Below are 26468 nucleotides of genomic sequence, written 5' to 3' on the forward strand. Positions count from 1 at the left end.
GACTTAAGTTAAACGCTCTTCTTACGCTCTCTTCGCCGTCACAACGATAGTATTTAGGATTGGTTTACTACTTATTAATTAATTCGCTTATTTACTTTACTTTTGTTCACATTAATCTTTATGGTGCGCCGTTAATCTCTCACTTTTTTCTCTTTTTCCATTTACATTAGAAGTATTCAACATGTACAAAGCCTTATATACATTATTTACAACGCTTTTGAGAGTTATCTTTCGTCGACGATTAATAATAATAAAACGTCCGCGCGTCTTTTTCTTTTTTCTTTATCATTATCTTTACCTTTATCTTTTTTTATTCGCATGCACACACTCTCGACTTGGCCACGTTAACCGAAAATTTCTTTCAGAAGAGATTGTCGACATCGCCAGAAGAGAACGAAGGATTATTACGTTTTTTCGAATGATGAAATCCTTGCTTATTTCCTTGGCTCGTCTTCATAGGCTGGTGCCCTACCCCTCTCTCTCTCTCTCTCTTTCTTTTTTTCTATCTATCTCTCTCTCTCTTTTTCTTTGTTTCTTTTTGCTGCATTCATATCACCTCGGTTTTCGATTTACGATACGTTAACGGATGGAATGTGGGTGCCTTAACGATTATCTGGCAATATGTTATTATTACGTCGATAAGATCTATATGGTTCGATCGTAGAAAATTATAACTAGTTTTTCATTTTCATGCTTTGCGATCTGTCGGGCCCATAGTCACATCTTACTTCTTACATCGAATAATACATATTGTAGTAAATTTGAAAACACGTATCTTCGTTTCTTTCCTTTTTTTTCTATTATCTTTATCGACAGAAAGAAAGTTTTCAAAATTTTCGAAAAAGAAACATTAACAATGAGCGAACAATTAAAGAGAAGAATTGTTTGACGTAAAAAGTTAGTTGCGTCTATAGACCATAAACGTCGAATCATCCATTGAGTAAATTTCGTTTGAAATTCAAAAACAAAATAAGATACAAGAATTACGTATAAGGGGGGGGGCCGCGCCTTCTTAATTACTATAAAAATGTAGCGATTCTTATAGAATCGATAATGGCTTCCCTTTAATAATCTATCATCCGTAATCGTAATGAGGCAGCAAGATTATATTGCTGTCATCGATGCCGTCGAATTGTATTACAATATAAAAAGACAAGACGAATCGATCGATTTCCAAGATATTTCTCTCCCTTTCTATTTTTTTCTCTCTCTTTCTTTCTCTCTCCTCTCTCTCTCTTTCTCTTCATATACTTCCAAAACAAACATTCGAAATATTAAAAGGGATAGAAACGTACGCTCGCACATATTCCTCGTTTTGTTCTTTGACAGCATACATTGCTTATACACAGGCAGACAGACAGATAGACGCACGCACACAAACGCATCTCATACACACTCGATCATTCGTTAAACTTTTTTTTTTACTTTTTAAATACAACACATCTGTGGTACCCTTAAACGCGACTAATCGCTTTTACGCCAATTTTTCTTCTTTTTAACGCGTTCTCCTTTTCATCGTCGTCGTCTTCCTCTTCTTTTTCTTTTTCCTTTTCTTCTTCTTCTTCTTCTTTATTTTCTTATTTTATTATATTTTTTCAATTTTTTCTTGACGAACGGCCGATCGAGCGAGAAATAAATAAAGCCATGGCGACGGCGATGCTATCCGTATTATTTCCGAGGCGAGCATCGATCGATTAGACATATTCATTATTATTATTATTATAATTATTATTATTATAATTATTATTATTATAATTATTATTATTATTATTATTATTAATATTATTATTATTATTATTATTATTATTATTATTAATATTATTATTATTACAATCATCATTATCGCGTCATTATTATTATCATCATTATTAATATAGTTCGCGTGCGTTCGATACTCGTCTCGAATAATTATCTTTATCGACGCTTTATTCCGCGTCGATCGCAAAAAATGGCAGCAGTAGAAGTTTTGTCCTCCTCGCGACTCGACGATAGGAAGAAAAGAGGAACTCGACGAGACCTGCTTGTTTCTAATATCACGAGAGAAAGAAATAGTCAGGATCTTCCGATCGTCGGTCGACGATCCTGCGTCGGCTTTGTCGCGCATATTCCTAACCGAGAAATGTTTTTATTACGAGCGGTGATAAAAATAAATAGCGTGTCCTCGCGCGCACGTACGTACGTAACACGTACGTACAAGAAGATGATCTGCATCGTCCCATAGATTTTTTTTCCTTTTTTCTTTTTTTCCTTTTTTTACACGTATTATTAACACGTTTTTTTTTTTTATTACGACACTTAAGTTTCCTTTAAAAAATAGTAAAAAACAGTGACTAAGTTTTCATTAGCGATTTTTCCATTCGCTTGGAAAATTGGCTTTTATATCGCCTACATCATCACATACACGCGTAACTATCTGTCCCTTTTTGTTCGATAGTACGCAAACGCAAACATACACATATACATACTTATTCGCACACGCTTATATACTTCCATACATACATACATACATCATACATGCACGCATGCATGCACGCACGCACGTATACGCAACCATCCCCGTGTGTCCTTTCTTTTCTTTTCGTTCAAGAACATCATGTTACTGTATACATACATATACATACATATACATATATATATATATGTATATATATATACCTTTTTTTATTTATAAAAATAACATTCTGGGACTAAAACGTAACATTTCAAAAGCAATGTACAATGAGGAGTTGTGGTTGGGACGACCGACAAAGGTACTTACTTATTTATTTACTTACTTACTTATTTATTTATTTACGACTGTAAAGTTACGATTTCATTTTTATTTCGAATCGATAATTAATATTTATTATTAGGAAATTTTATTTCCTTATATCATCAAGTAAAACGTTCTTGTAAGAGTTCAACGATTTATTCGGAAAATGACAAAAAAAAAAAAACAAAAAAAAAAGTGAATTGAATATTTTCTTGGTCTTCTATTAAAACAAAAATTAAGTCAAAGCATTCGAATTAAAAAAATATGCACGTAGTAGAGTGCGGACAAAGGAAATGGTTAAAAAAAAAATGCGCGCATGATTATTTCTATGAGAAAATTTTGACGCGTCGCGATCGAGAATTCGGTCTGTTCAAAAGCTCTTCCCCCAAACTCTCTCTCTATCTCTCTCTTTTCCTCTTTTTTCTTTCTGCCCACAGGCAGTTGCTCTTCTAACATTAGTAGGGCAATTTTCAAATGCGATCGATGCAATCACATTCCACAATTTCTAAAATATCCGATATGTCACTATCCTAAGCTATCCGTTCAACGAGAGTTCTATATATTATACACAAAGGAACGAAAGAAAAGAAAGAACAGGGTGATTATTTAAAAACAAAAACAATGACTTACAAAATGTTTTAGCTCGTGGACGAGGAGTATGTGTCGCGATATGTCTATTTTACAAAAGAGAAAGAATAAAAAAAAAAACAGAAAAAAAAAAAAGGAAAACGTATCGCCGACGCATCGTCGACACGATCGTCTCGCTTCCTACACACAATAATTATTATTTTTTTTGTTTCATTTATATTTTATTCGCAAGGATCACACACATATCGTGATTAATACGCGAAGAGCAAGGAAGGAATCTTTCGGCGCAGAGTGTCGATCGTTTATTGAAGTTTTATACGCGAACATCGCGTTAAGTATCGCCGATCGACTCATGTGCTTATAAACACGCTAAAAAAAAGCGAAGTAACGTCGTTTTCTAGACTTTCGTGTTTCTTCTTGGAAGGACCGTCATCGTCTCCCTTCTCGTTTTCACGATTTTTCTCCGAAATTTAACCTTTCGTTCGTCTCTCTCTTCCCATTTTAATTGTTTTAATTCACAGGTAAGAAATATCCCTATTTTATCAAGAGAAAATCTTCCTTCCCGACAAATTTGGGGGAGAGTTAGAGTGAAATTGAAAATGAAAGAATAAAGTAGAGAAAGAGAGAGAGACGTTTATACTGACGTTACAGTGAAATCAGAGAGAGATCGAAGTCGAAGGGTAAGTCCTACGAAAGGAGCAGAGTTCTACCCGAAAACGTGGGGATGGTGGACGAGGCGGAGGACGAGACGATCCAACTTTGACCTAACACTCGCTGTAGGACGGCGGTGGCATGCCGCGTCCCGTATACATGTCCGTTTGGGGTTGAAGATGACAGACGACGGTGTGGCCGTCGAGAACGGCGACGGTTCTCGTGTGATCCTGTTGAGGTGGCAGTCCATAGCCTGCAGGAAGTCGTGGCAGTTCACCGAGCTCGTACCTTGCTTGCTGCCTTCGTAGTTTTTCCCAGCAGGCATTTAAGGTTCTTTCAACGGTTGGACCGTATTCCGTTGGATCGTAATGAGTGTTACCAACACGATCGCTGCTCATTGTTTGTCCATAATGGAGCAGGTTGCGATCATTAGCAGGTGAATATGGAATAAGCGGCCTATGATCACCGTAGCTTCTCGAAGATTGTCTGCTCATGTCGCTTTGTCTTCGACCATCCTCATCAGACATGTCTGACACTTGGATCTCACCGGCAGCTCCACCTGCGCCGCCTCGTTCGATTTCTTCGTAAACAGGATCATCTTCGTTGGTTATTCCACCAACGCTGCCAACTCCGCGATGCGTTGGTAGGTGTACATGTTGGCCGTGATGAGCATGCATCTGGTGATGCATGTTACTTCCACCATTTCTACCATCTACGATTTCCGTATAAGTATGATTATATGGCATGGCAGCACGTCGCCCAGTTCCCACTGATGTCGTAGCCGTTGTCGTAGCTGTCCTTCCATTGCCACCCATCATCTCGCTGCCATCGCTCGAGCCGACGATACGGTTTCGATCTCGATCTCGATTGCGACCCGAATGGCCTAGAGTTAAAGTGTTATGCGTCCTCGGTGAGTCTTCTTGTTCGGATCCACCGTGTCCAGAGTCCCGGGAGTACGATTTAAAAGAAATGTTCTGTGGGTGGAATAGAAGTTGATATATTAGATATTTTTCTTAAATTAGATTCGAAATGATTTTGCTTTCTAAAGGGATTGTGTCAAACGAACGTGCCGTTTATTTTGTCTTTCAATGATATATGGCGGTATTATAAATTCGCCAATAGAATAAAACACGGCAATTTTGAATTTGGATGTCGCGAGTCGAGGGAAACGGTCGTGGCTGCGCATGCACTGTGTTGTTAAGGGGGAGGGGGCAAAAGCCGAGAACAAAATTGTTCACACATTTTCGAGTCAATTGAGTGCGTAGTTAAAACTCGTCATTAATCTTATTTAACTCAGCAATGATAAAATAAAAAGAAAAGAAAAGAAAAGAAATATCAACGACGATCGAGGCTTTTAATTCGCGTTTAACATCGTGCCGTTTAGTGATAATTAAACGAGAGAAGCACACACCATGCACGAGAGGGCGATCTAGCTAAAAGTTAGAGACAGTTTGGTGATCTTAAGTAAAGGCTAAAGAGAAAAGAAAAAAAAGAAAAAACAAGCATCGACTGCGCGTCCTACGTTGAATTTATTTCTAACTCTTACAAAATAAGACAAAAGAGACGTATACTATCTTTCAACGAAACTTCTATACAAAAAAATTGCATTTGTGCATTGAAAATTATTGATAGTAAATATTCTTTATTGTAGGACAGCGCAATCAAGTTTATTAATATATATTATTTACATATTATGTCGAGATGGAAAATAAAGAAAATATTTAAAGGAAGAAAGAAAATAATGAAGATGTGTGTGTGTGTCTTTTTTGTGCGAAAAAAAGTAGCGATTAAGAGTAGCGACGAGAGATTAGCGTTAAATAGCGCTTGCGAGCTAGCCGCCGAGTTAGTTACCTTCCACATGAGGTTTTTGTTAAGGTGGCCCCAAGTGGCGGTGGCAGATTTGGGGATATTAGGAGCTGAGGGTAAGAATGCGTGACGGGCGTACGGCAGGGTTGCCACGATGTGAGCCTCTGTGCCAGAGGATTCACTTGGCACAGCGACTGCCGGCTGCCTATCAACTATCGCCCAGCTTCGACCGGATACCAAGTACTGGAAAATCAAGCATTGGTCGTGGCTTTTAAATCCTCCGTTTACCTCCATTTTATTTTTGCTCTTTTTTTCATAATGCGTAAGATAAATAAAGAAAAGAAATGTATCCACGTGTGTTTGTTTTATGTATACCATGTCAAATTTTTTGTATACACTTTAAATATGTATCGTTAATTATGACAACGGATTAAGTCTACAAAAATTGATTTATTTTATATACAATTGTATATATTATAAAATATAAATTTGTTGACTTTGTCCACCGTCATAATTATTGGCACGTGTACTGTGTAAAATATTAAATTATGTATATAAATTTGTATTATATTTTTATATGTAGAATATATATATATGTTTTAATCTGCGAAACCTTTTTTATAAGGAAGTCAGTGAGGTAAACGAAGGATCGTAGGATCTCCAAAGGTAGTCAGTCCCTTGAAAATATATTAAGACCTTCCTTGGACGAAGAATATAAAATCGGCAGTCGATTATTAAAAAAAACGTTTACTTTTCCATTCGATAACATTGGAAACCGGATACCTCGGAGATCATTACGTGAACCACCTGATCCGCGGCCATTCCAAAATTTTGTGCTTTACGTCGAGGAAGGAATAATAAACGCTTTAGTGAGATAAATCAATAATCGGCAATATAATAGCAAAAATTATAACGGAAATTATGCGTTGTGCTTATTGCGCGCAAATCTATGTTCTAGAGCTGCCGTCGTTATTGTTTTTTCTTGCCTTTTTACCGAACAATAACGTATAACTCGTTCTTTCAGTTGCACCAAGCAAAAAAGCTTATGTTTCTATTTATCTTAATACGATTTCGACTCCCTAATATCGTTATATTTTTTCTTTTTTTTCCTTTTATACAACTTACCTTACTACAATTTTTGATATGAAAAATCATACGTTACATAATACATATATATATATATTATAGTAAATACGAAATTGAAAGGGTTGACGTTCATTGTGAAAACATTTTTAAACGATGCATCGATATTTATTTTCCTTTCGCGGAAAGCCAAAAATTAAAGTGCTCAAACGCGCGTTTGCATCTAAATTAGGCAAAAGATATCAGGCAGATTAGCGTCAAACGATCGATGAGAGAAACGCATATCGAAAGAATATAATTCTCTTTTTTTTTTTTTCTTTTTTTGTTTTAATTTTCTATTCGGTCGTAGTTGATGCTGTTGTTTTTTTCGTTTATAATCGTGGTTATCGATCGATTGTGCGAAACGAGCGCGCGCACGCGACCTAAAAGCAAAGGCAAAGTCTGATCGCGTCTTCGTCCTCCATAAATCGAACTGAGGGCGAGAGAGTAGCTCGTTGGAAGGGAAGCGGACATACGTTAGAAAACGTAATGCGTTCTGGGTTTATCTGAACGGCGGCCGAGCGGATTACGGAAACCGTTCGTCAAGGTTATCGCGTCGTAAAGATCGATCGATTTTTACGAAGGAAAGCAGCAGCATCGTCGACTCGGCTCAACTCTATCGCTGTGCTGGCAGAAAACGAAGAGGAACCACCTTATGACTTTCCTTCCGTCCTACTCTTCGATAATCTTGATATCGCGTGTCTCCTCTACCCTTTCGAACATTACGAATCTTTCCAAAACGCGCATGAGCTCTTACTTACTTAATCAAAATATACCGATACAAAAAAGAAAAACAAAAAAAAGGCTTATTATTGGATTTTGTTGATAGTTCATCAAAATCATTTAAAAAAAAAAAAAATCACGTGTTAGATTTATTTGATTCGGAGAGCTTAAAAAACAAATTAATCAGAGTGAAATTATATTAAAAAGGGATAGTTTAGTTAAGTAAAGAATTTAAGGAACATATGTATATATATATATATATATAGTATATATACTTTCTAAAAATTTTAAGTCTAAATTAAAACTGTTCGTTAGCACGAATAGAAAAGAAAAGAAAAAAAAATCAATCTCGTTTGAGTCAGGTGAAAAGGGAATATTTTGTTCGTTTTGATTATTCGAGTTAATCTATTTCGATGATGCGTGACACAAGGATGTAAAGCGTGCGTGAAAGGTGAGCACGTAGTACAACACCTTTCGTAGATATCAAAGTGAGAATATGATAAGGGACAATTACTGTTAATCTTTTATTTATACTCTTCGTGCGGACGAATAGTAGAAGGAACGTTCTATAGTCATTCTTATTACCAAAATTAAGTATCAAATTTTTGAAAACGTTTCTTTTTTTTTTTTCTTTTTTGTTTTTTTTGTTAATTTATAAATATAACTGTAATGGAAGGTGAAAATTTGAAGGACAATAACGACACAACACGACGCGATACGACACGACGCGTCGTAAATAGGTCAAACGAGTAAAGCTAAAGCGCTAAATCGCCGCGAGGATGTACGAGCGTAAATCAGGTAAAGAGATACGCGTGACGTTTAGACGAACGTGTACGCTTTCAAATTCCTTTGTTGCTGTTGGAGCCCCTCCGTGAGAGAGAGAGCCGAAGCGTCTGAAATAAATGACAAATCGCGTGCGAGCGCACGCTTTGTCAGGCAGGGTTGCATATAGAGGTACGGGCTTGTTCTGTTCTTGAGAGGACGAGGCAAAGAGGGACTTGGTAGGTTGGAAAAGGAGGCAAAGTAACCAGCAACCGCGTTACACCAAACCCCGAGCCAGATAAGAAGCACGAAAATCACCACTGTTAGTAAGTAGAAGGCCTTGCAAATAGTACGTTTGCGTGTTTACAGCTCTGCAAAGTCAAGTCCGTGAATGTTCTCGCTTTTTCTTTCTCTCCGTTTTTCTCTCCGTTTTTCTCTCTTTCGTTACCATCGGATTTATCTATCCAGTTGATTTCCGTTAACCGAAATTATTGAGTATCTATTTATTTCAGGATTTATCTTCCGACAGTACATATATAAGAACTTTGAATATTCAACGTTGCTGCTTCTACTTATTGATAAATGTAATTTTCGAGTATATCATTGGTACGTGTTAAAGAGTACACGTATTCGAGAGAGTCGATAGGCGAGCACGTTTTCTGACTTTCGTTTGCCTTGTTCCTTCGATATTCCATGTGATATTACTTTTTTTTCTTTTTTTTTTCTAATTTTTTTCTCCCTTTTTCACTTTCTAAACCACTTTGTTAGTTCCTACGTTTTCTCTCTTTCTCTTTATCTCTTGTTTACTTTTTTTTGTCTCTATTGCATATCCAACTCTCGATGATACTTTGTCTATGATAACCAAAGTAGTGGCTTGAGAATGAACAAGCGTACGAGAGAGTTCGAATAGGATAATTTAGAGTTACGTGGCACGTACGAAAATTACGTATAGTAAATCGAGAAGAGAATCTCGATTAGAGGAAGGAGGAGACCGAGAGTTAACCACTCAACGACAACGCGTCCTGCAACAGACTTGGCCAATGTATTTAATCAGAAAATAAAAAAAAAAAGAAAAATAAAAGAAAAAGAAGAAAAAACATGACGCGACTTTCTCGCGCTAAGATCGAACGAGTAATACGAAAATGTTGTGAAAATCGATTGAGCTACAGGAAAACTAAATGAAGATGTTATGATGAGAGATATTCTGTACAGATAAGAAGATAGAAAGAGAGAGATACTAGACAAGATGTTATTACGAATTAAGGAAGAATTTGTTTGTTCACGAAGAAAGTATAAACACATCAGAAGAGAGAATTATCGAAGGACATCATTTAGAGTTGAAAGTGCAACGAAGTTCAAGAGATACTTATTTGCCTTTTTTTACTATCTTTTCTTTCTCTCTCTCTCAGCGGGTGAAGTGCGCGATGAAAAAAGCGAGAGCAAGTTGATCAGCTAGCAATCGATTAGTACGAGAGATAAATACTGGCAGGAAGAAGCGAAAATGAGATGTGCACGGAGCGACAATTAGCCAATGAGTGAAGAACGAGTTAGCGAGTGAGTGAATAAGTGAATTGTGAGCGAATAGAAATGAGTGAGAGATAGAGAAAGATAGAGAGAGAGAAAAAGAGGGCAAGAGTGAGTAGTGAGTAAGTGAATGAGTAAATGAATGAGTGAATGAGTGAGAGAATGAGAGAAGAGAGAGAGAGAGAACAGGGGGAGAGATCGATCATTTGATCAATCCACCCATTTAGATGGAATTCTTCATCGAATTGCAAACTATTTTTTATCTTGCTTCTCGGTTTGGTGTATAAGCGGCGTTTGGATACCTTGCTGAGTGGGATGCCTATTGTGGTTGCTAGGTGCCATCATGTGCATCTGGTGTGCCCCGACCGGCGACCTCAGCGACAAATTGTTCAGGTTCACGTTTATCGAAAGATTCGTATTGTTACAGGCCGCAGTCAGATTGTTGTGATTGTTCGGCGGTGATGTTGTGGTACCCACGTTAGAGGCGGCATGAGGCGATAGTCCTGAGCTGTCCGTTGTTGGTGCCGATGGATTCGACGATGTGTTATGCGAGGCAAATTCTTTTCCACCGTTTCCACCAGGCCCGACTCCACCACCACTCGTACCGGACGACCCGGAACTTCCCGTTACTGTCTTCGAACATCTCAAACACTTTGGTAGCCACGAGTGTCTTCTGATGAACTTTCTGTACTCCTTTCTTACCTGCAATAGCAAATCTATAGTTCTTTACACGTTCTTTGCTCAAAATTTTACTTGCAAAGTTAAAGTCTGACCTTATCTGTGATTAGCTACAGGATTTTCTGTTTTTTTTTCAATTATTCAATATTATTTGTTGGTTTCGTGAGCGAAAGTGTTATATATCGTAGAATTTTATTAAAATTTGTTCATCTTTAGTTTCATACAATGAATCATAAAACAAAGTATTGCCAGGAATGAAAAGATATATTTAGTTTTATATTCACTTACCTTTTCATTTTGAACGCAGTGGAACACGAAGATGAACAGGCCTTGAAGACTGTTAAGTACAGTAAAGATGTACGCCATTACCACTGATTCTTGATTCAAGTAGAGTAGTCCAAAAGTCCAAGTTAATCCTAGTAGAAATACTAGGACGATGGCACCTCGTAACCAAGCTCTGATGAGAAACAAAACAAATAAGTTATTTTGTCGAATAATTATTCTACAATGAATTATAATCTTTTTTTTTTTTTTTTGCAATGCCGATCTTTAAAAGAAAGATAAAAATTGCGAAAGTGTCGACGGTTCGTTCGACGAACTCGATCGTTGCGTTTATATATCGGGCATTGTTCGACAATGAACAAAATATCATGATTTTTAATTAGAATATATAATATCGTATTTAACGCAACGTTATTCATTCGCAGAATCGAACCGTATCGAATCTCTTAGAGTTTCATCGACACATCGTATTCGTTTCTAAACATTCACGAAAAGAGCGTATAACTACACAAGAAGGCCGAGAAGATAATTAAAAGAGATAGATAATAATATACTTAGTCGAAGTTCACGTTTATATCTACTTTCAAATCAGGCGTGATACTTTAAACTAACTAAAGAAGAAATACAACATGCATGTGGAGGATTATCGTGTGCATTCGAAGGAAAGGTGAGATGCATCGTTTCGATTCTAAGATGATACCTATCATTTTGACTTTTGACTTTGCATAAAGAATAAGGACTTTGTTTTTGCTTTTCAAACAAGTCATGAGGGTCGTTATTCTAATGAACTTTACGATATATAGTAATTTTTGGTGTGCCGTCTAACTAAGACTATACTATCACACAATTAAATGATTTCGTTTAATTAGTTGAGATAATAAATGAAGAATCGATTACTTTTAAAAACTGACATAAAACCAGAAAATGAATTCGTTAAGTAAAGTTAAAAACAGGCTGAAGGAATAATGAATGGGTTCCAGGGTAAAATAGGGGACTGTTAGTAATAACGTTAATAATAAGAAAAGTGAGTAATAATAAAAATGGTAAATATCTTACAAGTGCGCTTGCAATTTGTTGGGAAGAGCATTCTCTTCCTTTCCACTACCAACCAACCACGCCATGCAGAAGAATGTAGAACAGTGTAGACAGAAGTGGGTAGAAGATTTAATACAAAAAAATGAAACAAGACAGCAGTTAGGTGATTGTTCCGGCACCATTGATATCGATTGATTAAAATTAAACAAAATTTCTTTCATCATCATCATTATTATCATCAATGCTCGATTCGTATTACTAAATTCAATCGACTTTAAATAAATGTCAAACTGATCACGACGAGTATTTACGTATGTGTATATATTTATATATATATCGTGTGAACCGTGAAAGAGGATCTCGCAGTGCTCTTTTAACATGAATATATTATTTAAATGTAATGAACATAAGAAGCAAAATGTGCACGATAAAAAGAAAATAAAAATGTGTCGTCGTTTATAATAATTCGAATCGGGCTTGCAAGATATTTTTACAATACCATCACCGATGTGTTGAAATTTTTTTAATCTTTTTATTTATTATATGAAAAGCTTGTCTGAATGTTTTAACGTTTCTTATCCCAATTAACTTCTATTATTTCGCTTTCACATTGATTTAATCTCTCTTAGATTATCTCTTAACAGCTTTATCGAATTTTACAAGTAGACTTGTCATTCGTTCCAAGACGTTAAGAGCGGAAGAGAGATCGATTAATTAATTATCACAATTACGTTGGTACAGTTTTTAAAACGATAATGCTTATGCTAGCCTAACACCAATCTTGTGATTTGAAGAAGAAAAAAGTAGTCAAACGTAATGTATACGATGTATATCTATATACACGTATAGATATATTATATCATGGATATAATATATTTATATCATGAACAAGTATAAACTTAGGATTTGCAGCAATACAATGGCGTGTCGAACGAACGAAATCTGCGGTCATTCCAACATAGAACTCAAACCAAAACCAATAAAAACTTAGCATGGCCGCAAGAATAATGCGTGACAACGAGATTCGCATCGGGAGATCTCCTTAAGCAATGAAAGCTTGCGAATATGAACCGAAAGCACCAAACAGACACTTCGACTCTACGCTCGACGAGGGGATTTAATAATCTCGATCATGTTAATGACAGATATATAATCTCAACGGTTTTCTTTTTATATTGTATGTACAATACGTTTGTTGTACGATAGATAAATAAGTGGACACAGCTCAAAAATAATTTGCGCTTACCTTGCGCTAGCTAGACGTGAATGTTCTTTACTCTTCATGGCTACCGTCGTATTTGCGTGTCGGCACATCATGTATATCGCCATCGACAGGAATACGAGATTTGCCTGTTATCAAAAAAGAAAAAAACAAAATGTTATTTAATCGTAAAATTAGAGTTTAAACAAAGCTTTTTTTGCTTTTAATTTAGTAGCCTAATTTCTAATTGACATTTAATGAATATGTATCACGCTGATGGAATCGTCAAGAACGAGCTACCGATTGCAACATTCAATTTGCTTTACATAATTACCAAGATTACGAGTATTACGGGTCCCACAAAGCTGAAGATGAAGTAGTTGTCCGCTCGAAGCCAACAGTATCGATCGGTACCGTAACTGAATGGATCGATTATACAGGATATCGCAACTACCAGCAACGGTGCCCCGTAAGCAACTAGATAATACCATCGGAGTCTAGACTTTTCTGCTTCGAAAACTTCAATCAGCATAACGTACAATTGAAATCCTGTTGAAAAAATATAAAATCAAGGGAATCTAATTAATACGATTGGTCTAATTAATAGACAAGTCTTTTGATTTCAATGTTTTCTTGTGAACATACCTTCGAGGAACATCCAGGCGAATGCACATAGGAAAAAAAAGTGTAATAAACCAGCAACGATACCACAGACGATCCTCTGATTCGTTTGTCCGATTCCGCAAATAAACAAAACTTCGGCTATTAGCAGACAGACGCACAGGTTCTTGTGTATTGTTGTTCTGTCGGACTAGAAAGGAAATCATTTCAAATAAGATATCGTGATTGTTTGGGTAGTGATATAAGAACATTCATACAATCATATTTAGGATTATTGCAATTATACCTTAAGCCCACGAAACAATTGAAAAGTAAGTATCGCTAAAACTAGACAGACGATAGATATGATGCAGCCTATATACGTGATGATTTGTAAAGCGACTTGATGAGCGATGTCCAGTCTAACTGCATGAACGTCCATGAGAACAGCAAAATTTGTTAAGTGGTTGCACTCGCATACTGTGTGCGTGTCATTGCTTTTCTTTATTTGGCATCCTTCTTCTGACCAACCACTGAAAGAACAAAAGATCATTCAATGATTATCATTAATTGTTTGTTTTTTTATGATTTTTGAACTGTAAATGCTTACCTCAAAATATAATCCCAAAAGACGCAAGTAGGATTGGTGACATTTTCCAATGTCAAATGCCTGAAGTATATCCTTACTGGTTCCGATAGTTGTATGTGTCGACCTTTTCCTAGCGAAGCAGAAATAATCTTACTGTTCAATAACCTAGTCGTGTTCCTTTTCGGTAACGATTGCGAATCGTCGTTTGTTACGACGGACGGTAATTCAGCTTGCGGTTGAAGAATTTCTTCGAGTCTATTAAAGGCCATGAAGACCAATCGAACGATCCCAGCTTCGCTGTTTTCCAAAAGTGCACCTCGGGTTAGTTCGACATGAGCTGTGGATGCTGTCCATCTTCCTTCTGCAAGGTTATTTGGGAAGACTTCGAGATCGTTACCGATGTTGCGTGTGTCCAATACACGAACTTCCATCACTATTAACAAAATAAAAGGTTCATAAATTATTAATAATAAAATAATTCAGTGTGTAAGAATGAATATTAAATGAGAGAGAGAGAGAGATTTGTTAAATAATTGTGAAAATAACTCACGTATATTTCTACAATCGTGAGTAATCGTCTTCTCTTGTGTCAAAGTATCAGCCAAAAGAAATGCATTTTCTTCTAGACCTATCAACAACGAGGTCGCTACTCTCATTTGTTCCTGATGACTGAGATCCTTCCAAGAAGCCATCTGTGCTTCGTTCAAAAGATTGCTACCTGTTCTTACAACACCTTGCAAAAGCTCCGTAACACTGACTTCGCTTTGATTGGGATCCTGATAGGTCCTAATACCTTGTGCCATTTTTTCAGCCATGTTCTTTATGATCTTTGTAGTGATCATCATGTCACCACCGTAAAGACCACGGCTATTGTTCGTTACTTGTGAAAGTTCTCGACTGATACCCAAAATGACGTCACCATCAGTCACTCTATTTTCCAAGGACGTCAACCAAACAGAACGGCACTCGCTTAAATCTGGAGTGTCTCGATGCCAAATCGCGGAATCACCTTTTGCGAGACATCTCCAACGAGCCAGGCCGTTGGCACCACCTGGACAACTTTGGACGGCAACGTCTCCAGCACGAGTCGCGTTCCATGAAAGATTTCGTGCTATTACCGGTGGACAAGCTTGTCTTCCGTAATCATACCATTGTCCGTTCGAACTGGACTCTGGATAATAAGTGCTGGGTACTGAAAATATAAAAAATCAAAATCGTGATTAGCGAACTTAAGTTTTTTATTTTGATGTTAATGAAAAAAAAAAAAAAGGGAAATATAAAATTGATTTATTTACCAGCTGGTTTACGACTAGTTCTCCATGGAGCAAATGTTGATGTAGTTGTGGGCTGCATTGTTTCTGGTGCGATTGGCGGAATCGCTGCACCGTTTGCTGCGACACCGTTCGATGGAGGAATTGAATCTTTGTCCTCTCTGATGATATCCATCTCGTCGAAGGACTTCGTCGAGGTTGGACTAAAAATCAAGTTGTTCATTTTAACGTTGGATATGCTTAAATTCGTCTACCCGTTATGAAGGGTAAGAATTACTACGAAAATTAGATGAAGATTAAGATTAAGAGATAAGAAGAATGAAATGAGTAAAGGATCGGAAACTGACCTTGGTGGAGTAGTTATTGGCAAAGCTGGTGTAGATGGTGCCGGTGGTGGTTGCGGTGGCTGTTGAACCGCCGGTGTCGTAATCCTCGAGGGAGGTCTCACGGTTGGCTTAGCCGTGCTCCAAACGCTCGGTTGCGAAGTTATGAACCACGGAGGACTCGGTCGAGACGTCGTCGTCGGTGTAGTCGCTGAAAATATTTTCGTGGATATCTTTTAACGTCTGCAGTTGAAACGAGAAAAGAAAAAGAAAACGAAGCCGTGAGAGAGCTTCGTGAATGAAAGAAAACGACGTCGTAAAAAGATTTACAAGGTAAATTTTGTCCCATCCGTTTATAAGTTTGTCAAATATCAACAAGTTGATATAATTAAAGAAGAAAAATAATTCCAACGGATCGTAGTAGACAGGAAAATAGAAAATCTTTTTGACTTACTTCAAAAGAACGTTGTACAAATGCTTTTTTTTTAAATTATTTTTTACATTTCCGAGACTTATTGAAGATAAGGAAAGCAAATATATTTTATATGTACATGTATACATTATTGATATATAGGATCCACGGAAAAATTAGGACTTATAAATATTTTAATCAATTTTTTTTTTTAAATATGTCTAGTAGTTATATTATTTAATCTCGATTCTATATAAAATTATCAGTAACAAACTGATCAATTTCATTAGCAGTAATCTTGTATTCGTGCAGTAATAGGAAACAATTTAAAAATGATTAATTGATTAAACTGATTAAGTTTCTATTTAATTTGTACAAAAAATGTAATCACGATCGAATCGTTTCATTAAGAGCAACGTTAATTTCTATTAAACGGATATGATGATATCTGGATTTGGAATGTAAATTTATAGAGTGGTAGAATTTTCCTGGTCGAAGAAAACGTAGAAAACAGGTTGGAGAGGAGAGAATGTTACTTATGTTATTCTAACGCGATGGTTCACTGGTACCATTTGTTTGCGTGTCTTGCGTCATGTGCAACCCGAGTCTCTTCACCGCGGTTGCAGCGGAAACGTTCACTACAAGTCTGACACCAACAAAAACGATCTGTTAGCACGTAATACATATTCGTTAGCAAACTGTATTTCCGGACAGCTCTTTCTCAATCTAGATTTAGTACCCTTGCTTACCTTATTCTATCTTTATTGACGATAAAAAATGATAGATTCATGTTAACATTTTTTTTCATCTTGATCGCGATTATTACAAATTTTTTTCATACTAATAACAAATTTGAATCTTTGATAAGTTTCGTTAACAATTCGATCGTGAAAAACAAGTTTCGTGTATTCAAAGAGTTGATTGGATCAAAAAATGGGCCACGAGTGGGCTGGCCGGATGTTGAACTCGAAACCCGTATTTTGTGTGCAGTGGTGCGCAAACTGTTTATACTTGTGAGCACTTTTGTTTGACTAAAATCACACGAATTTCTTTCATTATTTCATGTGCAATTAAATTGGTAAATGTAAAAATAATAATAATAATAATAGTAATAGTATTATGTGTTATTCTTATTTTAAAAGTAGACCAAATTTTCGTGACAAATTTTTACTCGATCCTCAAAAATATAAAATCCTACAGTTTGCGTACCGCTGGTTTAAATTACCGAACTACTCAAGACCCTAGTGGACTCCGTTTCTTCAGTCTTTTTAATTTGAACATAAAGTGGTATAGTTCTTACGGATACAAATTAGGGAGATGGATATTGTCGATAGAAAAATTGTACTTACCAGAGACACAACGATAATGTGCCTCGAGATATTTGTGCGTGTTGGGACAAGGATCACCGAATTGTGAGGTCGATGCAACGATGCTGCAGTTTTGTTGGTCGTTACACCTAAAGAGGTTTTTGTCAAAAGGGCCAACAGTTAACAAAAAGAATGAATTCGACAAGCTTGTCACGTGTGCTGCCATACATTATTTGACTCCTTTTGTTTCTTTGTTCTTCTTTTTCATTTTTCGAGTCGATATCAAGGTGAAAAAGATGGGAAAAAGAGGGGGAAGAAAAATGGGAGGAAAATTTACTTTTCCCACAAACGTACCGTCATATCGATTCGCGTCAGATTTTTAATGGAGTTTCGATGAACGCTGTTTCGCGTTGTCGCACGTAAAAAAAAAAAAGAAGGTAAAAAAAAGAATTTATAGAATTTCAACCAACCTAGACAATGGTACTGCACCTCGACGTATTTTCCAGTTCCAGGACAAGGATCCTCCTCGAATATCTCACTGCGTACATTCACCGCGCAGGAATTACGATGATTGCACCTACGATTCGTCGCGTTAATCAAAAGAAGGTTATATCAAAAAAAGATCATCAGGATTCATTATTCTCGCGCGAGGTTGACAACCGATAATGAGAATCAAATGTAACATTTTCGCACTCAATCAAATGTAATTTTCTATTTCTTTATTATATTGCTTATTTTCGGCGCGTATTTATTACTCGCGAGTAAGTATTGCGTTAGCATGAAACACGGTCATAAATAATCTTCAGAACGCAATCAACGAAACGAGGAGAGAAAAGTTGTTAGTAATGAGCAGTATTTTTGCAAGAGTTTTTAGAACATAAATGACAGGTGGTGTTTAAGGTAAGACAGACGAGGAATTTTAGTCCCAAATGCCGCCAGTAACACATACGTGCGTGTAATATATGTATGGTCTCAGCTGTAGCCATAAATATCCATGGAACTTTCACAATGTCCCTGTGGAAATCTCATATAGCAAGAAAACAAACGGGATATTGTTTTAAATGGTACATTTGAATATATTTATCTAGGAGATGTGTGTGTGTGTGTGTGTGTCTATAACATAACGATGATACGATACAGATTTGAATTGTTTTTTGTGGTTAACGAAAATGATTGAAAAGAAAAGAAAAAAAGAAAAAAAAAAGGAAAAGAAAATCGATAAATTTCTCTTGATTTATCGTAACATTTTGTATGAAAAAAATGCGATTATCCCCTGTCCCTCTTTTGCTAAAGGATTTTCACTTACATTAGCTTTTTTATAATTCACGATCGCAAACATCCCTGTGTTTTTGTAAGGGCGTATGTTTCGAGGGAGTTAAGTGTAAGAGTGACTAGTACGCATCGTCACCGTCGAATGACGTCGACGAAACACTTTGCAGGTGCAAAGTCTGTACATTCATGTGTACATATGCGCGCGCGCCTCACACGTGAGTGTACGTGTATATGTGTTAAGTGTAAGCGTGTACTATTCGTTATCGCGTTCTAGGACGGCCGCTATTACGAAGGATTAAGCGCCCTCGTTGGCTACTGCTTTTGCACGCGGAAATGTCGTGATTCGAAAACAGCGTCGACTATGCAGCACCGAGCTTTTTCATGGATTTTTTAACCGCGAGATTCGATTAAAATCACCGAGTTATTCTATTCCAAGTTTCTCATCGATGTTTCGTAATATGTATAAAAAAGAAAATCGTCCCGGTGTAATAATTAATTTGACATATGAAAAATTATCGATACGTTCGCTATCGATGCGTATGTATGTATGGAATTTTGTATCGCTGAAAATGTACGTAACCCAAGGATGGTATCAATTTTAATCATCAATGGTACACCGTAGTACGAATGTTTATCGATGATTTTTAATTTGGATTGTTTGAAAGAAATGGCAACAGAGGGGTGGTGATACTGCAAAAATATGCGTATACCAATTACGTTGAAAATTTATCAGTCGCATTTAAAATGATATATTATATGAAACGAGAATATTACCTTTTTTTTTCTTTTTTTCTTTTTTTTATCAGAGAAATCAGGAAAATAATTGGACGTTATGAATATTTCACGATTGGAATAAAAATGATTGTTGTTTGTTATACGTAACACAAACAAGAACGATTCTACGATACCGATAAGGGACACGAAAAAATTGTATCCTCGTCTACCAATTTATTTGTTGAAAAATTTTGCCCATAAATTAATTCTAACTGAAAATTTATTACCTTCTATTTCAGGATATGGGGGTGGGATCTTTAACTCGCTAAGAAGGAGTCTAGGGACGCTGTTAAAGTTGGCAAGTTGGAACGTGCGTATATAACTGGGATATGTAATGCGGATATGCGTAACACTTTCGCAAAGGAGTTGCATTTAACCGTCCCGGACACGAAAGTACGTCGTAGTAGGCAAAACTTGGACCGCTTAGCATTATCGTAGGATAAGCAGCACGATTCTCTCTCACCGACAAACGATCGTTGTTTCCAACAATAAGATTCCGAGTTGTCCCGTAATGCATACATACGTACAAATGTACATACATATATATATATCTTCTAGACTCGTTTGTTGGTGAGGGAGATGAGGAAGAGCTAGAGCTCCTCCTCAAGTAGAAGCTTGAAGGAGAACCTTGGAATAAGATAGAATGTTCCTGCCGCAACGTTTTAAGTAAGAAACTTGTCATTCGCACGATTACCACGCGTTTCTAATGTCGTTGAATATTCTGAAATTCTTGGCAATTCGCGAATATATTTAAATTGATACGCCTAAAATGTTCTCGACAAAAAACAAACGAAATGTTTTATTGTAAAATCATTTTCTGTACGATTATGTTATTAGTGATGTTAAGGTGTTCTGCTATGATCAAGTAATAGGGAGAAAGAACAAAATGGACAAAATAGAAACGGTTAAATGCGTACACGAAAATTCGTAGATAAATCTTCCCATTTTTTACATCCTGGATATCGACGAGAGGAAAATGATAGGTCCATAGCAACACACGTGACACATTTGCTTTATATTAATGCTTATATTTATATATAAGTAAACCTGAAATAAACGATAGAGGAGATTTTCATCTTACAGGAATAAAATTTCAACGAAAAACTTCGAAATTTTCGTGTCTTTTAAATTAAAATGATTTCTTTTCTATTGCAAATTTACAAAGAGAAAAAAAAATATCTGTTCGTAATACGTATTAAGATCTCCTCTTTCGTATGTTCACGAAAACACAGTCACGATCGTAAAGTAATGAAAAATGTCGATTCGAACGAGAACGAGAACGAGAACAAAAATAAAAGGAAGAGTAAAAAAAAATATTGGACAAGAGAAAAAAAGAAGGATAGTAGTATGCGCATTGCAACGAATCCGCTTATTGGCCAATGGAAAGCGTTACAATGGCGGCTATGAGAGAAATCGCGATCGTGGCTGTATATCGTGTGCGTAGCGAAACACACATACTTTTCATTCTTCTCTGAAAACATTACGTTGTTAAGCATGCAAATGGACGTCTGGGTGGCAGCAGGTGGAGCAAGGATAACGCGAGGGAGACGGCAGAGCTTGAACGCTCGTATAATACCCGTATATACACAGGGTTACTTGTGATCGGACGATTCAACGACACGAACAAAAGAAATCGCCGAGATCCATATATTTTTCAATATATTTTTCAAATTTATTATATATATATATATACATACATACACCTACCTATATTAAAGGTGTACGAAAAACTGGACCGCAGAGGTTTGGTTGGAATTTAAATTCGAAATTTGAAAGTTTGTATTCTATACTTTACATCACTATACTGATCAAAGACCCTCCTCCTCATGGATTTCATTCTTTCATAGCTTGAAATTTATTTTCAAATGTAATTTAATTTTATTAAAAAATAAACATATATGCATATATATATATGTATATATATAGGTATGTGTATTGTATTTTTATCGGGGGGAAAAAAAGTACAGTAACATTGAATCGTCAATCGCGATAAACTCAGTGCCGTCCCCTACCCCCGTCGAAACGAAATAGACATTTTGTATGGGTATCGTTTACTATGCTTTATGCCTTTAACATTTCTGGGAGACCCGGTCGAATCCGCTCTAGTTCTAGAGTGAGAAATATTCTTCGGACTTTCGTTCTGCATATTCGTAGTTGGAATACTTTTAAGTACCTAAACGAGAGCTCGCTCAACCAAAGTCTCTTCCTTTTAATCCACTGAGGGATTGAACGAGTTTTGTCGACGGAAACTTGGTGTACCGTTTGTATTTCTATCTATGTGTTTTATCTTTACCAACACCTATATGTTTATTTGTTTCTCGGTTCACTTGAATCTCTCATACTAGATAGTGAAAAGCTGGCAAGCAACCGACGAGGAGGAGAGATCGATGGAGAGAAATAGAAAGAGAAAGAGAGGGTGAGAGAGAGAGCTATGACAAATGTATCGTAAAAACTCCTAAAAAAATTCATTAAAAGTATATCGTTTAAAAATGAATAGTTGCCACGAAGCTATTTTTTTTCTTGTTTCTTTTTTTTTTTTTTATAATAAATTCCTTGAGTGTAAATTTACTCTTTTATTCTATGTCGTCTGATATTCTTTAAAAAGATCGTTCTTGTTATCGCGTTGTCGACGAAAGAATGGTAGAGAGAGAAAGAAAGACTTCTACAGTTTTAGGACGATGAGAGGAAGAAAGAAAAGAGGGTGAGAAAGAGAGAGAGAGAGAGAAAGAGGTGAGAACATCGTACTGAAAGTACGAACGATAAAATACGAACTGAAAAGTTTTTCCGAGGAAGAAGAACGAGTGCTACGATCATTTCATTAGTCAGTTAGCACTGACTCCTCCTCCTCCTTCTCTCTTGCTTCACCTCACGGGAGAAAGGCCGAAACTTGTTTATCGATAGAACGAAAGTTTCGTTTGCAGGTCGTCTTCTTGAAAAGGCGAATCTCACTTTACTTACACTTCTCTCTTTCTATCTTTTTCTTTTTTTTTTTCTTTTGTATTTAGTAATACGACGTTGTAATAAAGTTGACGAAGAAATTACTTATTATTTTTCTCTTTCGATGTAAGAAAAAAATTAATGAAATTTTCAATGCTCATTCATTGGAAAGCTCGAATGTTGATCTTTACAAACGATTCTCTTTCTTTCTCTCTCTCTCTATATTTAAACATTCCCGAATTTATAATAGTAAATTTCATGTAATCTCGATTGGTATTATTAATTTTCTAGCGCGACGAAAAATCTTTTTGAAATATACGTTTAACCCTTCCGCTACGGGCATGTTTACCGCGGCTGTACTCCTACCGAACAATCTGCTGCAACCTGCAGCAACAAAACTGCACGTTGCGCGAGAGACCAATTATCAATGGCCGAGATTCATTTTTGTGGTATTTTTTGTTGCTGATATTGACGGTTTTTGGTCGAAATAAACAAAACACTAAAATTACACGTCCAGAGTAGAATATTTGATGTGTTATAATTGCATACGCTCGTTGTATGTAAAATACGCGGCATTTTATGTAGAGCGACTACAGTTGTCCGTAATAGCGAAAGGTTTAACGAGAGATTAAGAGATCTAACGTATCACTGTTTCTACATTTATAAGAGATATTTGTGAATCATTTGAATATTAATACGTTTCGTTATTGTGTAAGAACGAGGATAAAACGATGAGAAATATTTCGAGCAACGAAATTAATTCAACTTTAATTAACGCTGACTCAAATTTAAAGATGAAAGACTGTTCATTGGTATATGAGCCATTTTTTTGTCTAATCGATTGATTCTGCATAACGAAAAATATAAAATATTAACAAAATTATCTAAAATTATATCATATATTTTTATATATCATTTCTCATTAAATATTAATTTTTTGTCATTAGTAGGGTAAAAGAAATTTATTTTTCATATAAAAAATTCAGCATTTACCAAGTAAATGCTTTGCCATTCAAATTTGTAAATATTTCAAAACTGAACGTTTCATATGACGAATTAAAATTTGTAATCGTAGATTCGAATACGAGTAATTCGATAGATTTGGTTGATACTATATTTCAGAATCATTTAGTACATCATATTTTATTAAAAGTACTTATGATCTTTAGGCGAGTCGGTAAGAAAATGGAATGCAACTGCGTAGAAACAGGTGCGATCATTAAATTCGAACGGTGAATCACGGATGCGAGAGAAAGCAGAGTTTCGTAGGGGCCCCGCATCCAATTTCATTAATCGTTTCGGCAAAGCTCTTGCGTTTTCTCTTTAATCGTAATCTCAAGTGTCTGCAACTTGGCTAGTTTCTCTCTTCCTATTCTCCTCCACTCCTCTCTACATTCCCCTTCTCCACTTGCCCGTTCCATCTCACAAGCTCGCTGTTTAGTAGCTTTGCGCTTTGTCCCGAGAAACGTAGCCGACAGACGGTTAATCTGCAATTGGTTTTGGTTAGGCGGTACGATTAAACGGAATTCCTAAATGATTTTGGTTTGCGTTTTATTCTCTTCAAAGACTCTCTCTTCCTCTCTCTTCCTCTCTCTATTTCTTTCTTTCTTTCTTTCTCTCTCTCTTTCTCTTTCTATTACGTAACTTATGCGCTTTTGCAGATCTGTGGGTAGTGCGAAAGCTAACGCGGATTCGCTTGAATAATATACGTATATATATATAATTGACATATTATAATTTGCATATTAAAATTGGCAAAGGAAGAAGCTTTGATACAGACGCGATAGTATTTTTCTTCTACGAATTAGAGATTAGAGAGAAATATTAAATGCGCTTTGAAAAGCATTTAGTGTCATCACCGTTGGCTTGCTTTAACTCTTTGCAGTCCGAATATTTGGAATTAGTTAAAAACGAATGAATGTATTGTACAATTTGATGTTATAGATATATTCACGAAATTAACTTGATATTTGAAAAGATTAAAAAGAATTTTTCAAACAGCTTTATTGTTATATCCGTCATACAAATGAAATATCAAATGCTACTCAATATAGGACCACAACGAGTTTAAACTGAAAGAGCACGTACCATTCGAAATATTATACTAATATTAAAATAATATCAAATTCCGATTGGTATTATTAAGTTTTCTCGTTTTATGAGCATATTTTTAGATATTACTATCAATATTCTAGAGCGTCCATCGTTAAATATTATTTGCTTCATTTGTTTGATTAATACTTCCGTTATCGAAAGCATTGAATAAATTGTCAGCGAATAAAGAAGAAAATACCCCAAGCTATTATTTTTTTTTAATGTTATTTGCGTTGATACACATAAATTTTGTATTGATAATTGCAAATGGAAGATTTGATGAGTAAAACTCAAGCATGCGATAAATCAAATTGACCAATATAAAAAGCACAAGCCAAACGTAGTTATTTAACAAGCGTGCAAAAGTAATTCAAAGTATAGGTTAGAATTATTTAAAGCGTGGCAGAAAAGGATTCTCGTGATCGCGATTGCGTTATTGAAGAAAAAGAAAAATTAATGAAAAGGAAAAAAATTGTATTAAACAAAAATAAAGATAATTAAAAAGACGAAAGAGTTTCTAAAAGTTTCGAGAAGTATGAATAAAATAAATGAAAAGAAAATTGAGCGCGAAAAGCATAAGTTTGATTCATAAAAAGAGACGGTGGTGGTGGTGCGCGAGAACTCGTGAAAGAAATTCTGATAATTTTTTTTTAAATAAAAACTAAACTAAACTAAACTAAACTAAACTAAACTAAACTAAACATAAAATAACATAACATAATTAAATATAATTGCAAAATATAAGTATTCAGACATTTAAGATCTCTTAATGAAAGAACAAAATGTTTAGTAAGTATTTGGCAAAGAAAACGAATAAAGTAAAAAAAAACGAAAGGAATAAATGGAATAAAAAGCGAAGAATTTGTTTCGATGGTCGAACGATTGGCCAATTCGCCGAATCATACGAAACACTCTTTCATTCGTTTTCCGTTCCACCTTCCCTTTCCTTCCAATCCCTTTAGTCGAAATTTCTGCTAATTATTTCCTTGCTCTTTGCTCCATACCTTGGATTTGGGAAATGGTAAGGATAATAACAATCAATAAAATCTATGATAATAATAAGACAATGAGAAAAAAAAAACAAAACTTACTCGTTATTGAGAACGCGAAAAGTTTTTGGCGACATGCAATTGACACTCCAGTCTGTATTTCCATGTTCGTTGCATATCGTTATCGAGAACCTCCCATAGTTAGCTCTTATCAGGTGGATCAGCTTTCCTTCGCCGCACTCGATCCATAGCGTTTTGCCTTCGCAGGCGTACGCGGTGTCGTACCTCTCTGCAACAAAAATTCAATTTCCAACTAAGTTTACGCGCGTTCCTCGTTAAGTCCTTAAACGAGTAGTCGAGTCGACAGAAAGACGGGACACAACGTGAAGAAAGTTTGAAAGGGGAAATTTATATACATATATATACTCTATATAAAACTTTGTATATATGGATGGGAAATAGAGAAGAATATAGAAACGCCGAGTGTCCTTTGTAACAAGTCGAGAGAAGATGTCGAAGGAACGAGCGCGCGTTCTTGAAATTTCATCGAGGTACCCAAGAAGAGAAATGTTGATTTTCTTTATGTGCGGCGCGTTCGTGCGTGTGTACGCGCGTGTGCGAATTTACCCGATCGAAACTGCCGTCCCGTAGAACTTAATGGAATTAAGATAAAGAGATCATCCTTCGTCTTCGCTATCTTTCTCTCTCTTTATCTCCATCTCTATCTCTTTATTTATCTAGCTATCTTTTACAGGAAACTTATATATATATATATA

The 26468-nt window shown here is 36.0% G+C and overlaps 1 protein-coding gene across 4 annotated transcripts in view; it reads right to left on the minus strand.

The window, feature by feature from the left end:
- Positions 1-2248: 2248 nt before the first annotated feature.
- Positions 2249-26468, minus strand: part of LOC106792181 (latrophilin Cirl-like) — a 271426-nt gene continuing 247206 nt past the window's right edge. For 2 of the 4 annotated variants that reach the window (XM_014758401.1, XM_014758405.1), the window contains 15 exons: positions 25795-25981; positions 17669-17775; positions 15932-16118; positions 15609-15787; positions 14864-15505; positions 14335-14746; positions 14032-14257; positions 13770-13935; positions 13459-13673; positions 13170-13273; positions 11945-11989; positions 10895-11063; positions 10406-10630; positions 5843-6040; positions 2249-4965 (listed from right to left, as the gene is read on the minus strand). In XM_014758401.1, the coding sequence (XP_014613887.1) occupies positions 4105-4965; positions 5843-6040; positions 10406-10630; positions 10895-11063; positions 11945-11989; positions 13170-13273; positions 13459-13673; positions 13770-13935; positions 14032-14257; positions 14335-14746; positions 14864-15505; positions 15609-15787; positions 15932-16118; positions 17669-17775; positions 25795-25981 (3923 nt within the window). In that variant the 3' untranslated portion in view covers positions 2249-4104. The remainder of the gene's footprint in view (positions 4966-5842; positions 6041-10405; positions 10631-10894; positions 11064-11944; positions 11990-13169; positions 13274-13458; positions 13674-13769; positions 13936-14031; positions 14258-14334; positions 14747-14863; positions 15506-15608; positions 15788-15931; positions 16119-17668; positions 17776-25794; positions 25982-26468) is intronic. The other 2 variants (XM_014758413.1, XM_014758421.1) reach the window with 2 other exon arrangements.

Source organism: Polistes canadensis, unplaced genomic scaffold (assembly GCF_001313835.1).
Source record: "Polistes canadensis isolate GaletaPanama2010 unplaced genomic scaffold, ASM131383v1 scaffold_9, whole genome shotgun sequence".
Classification (NCBI taxonomy): domain Eukaryota; kingdom Metazoa; phylum Arthropoda; class Insecta; order Hymenoptera; family Vespidae; genus Polistes; species Polistes canadensis.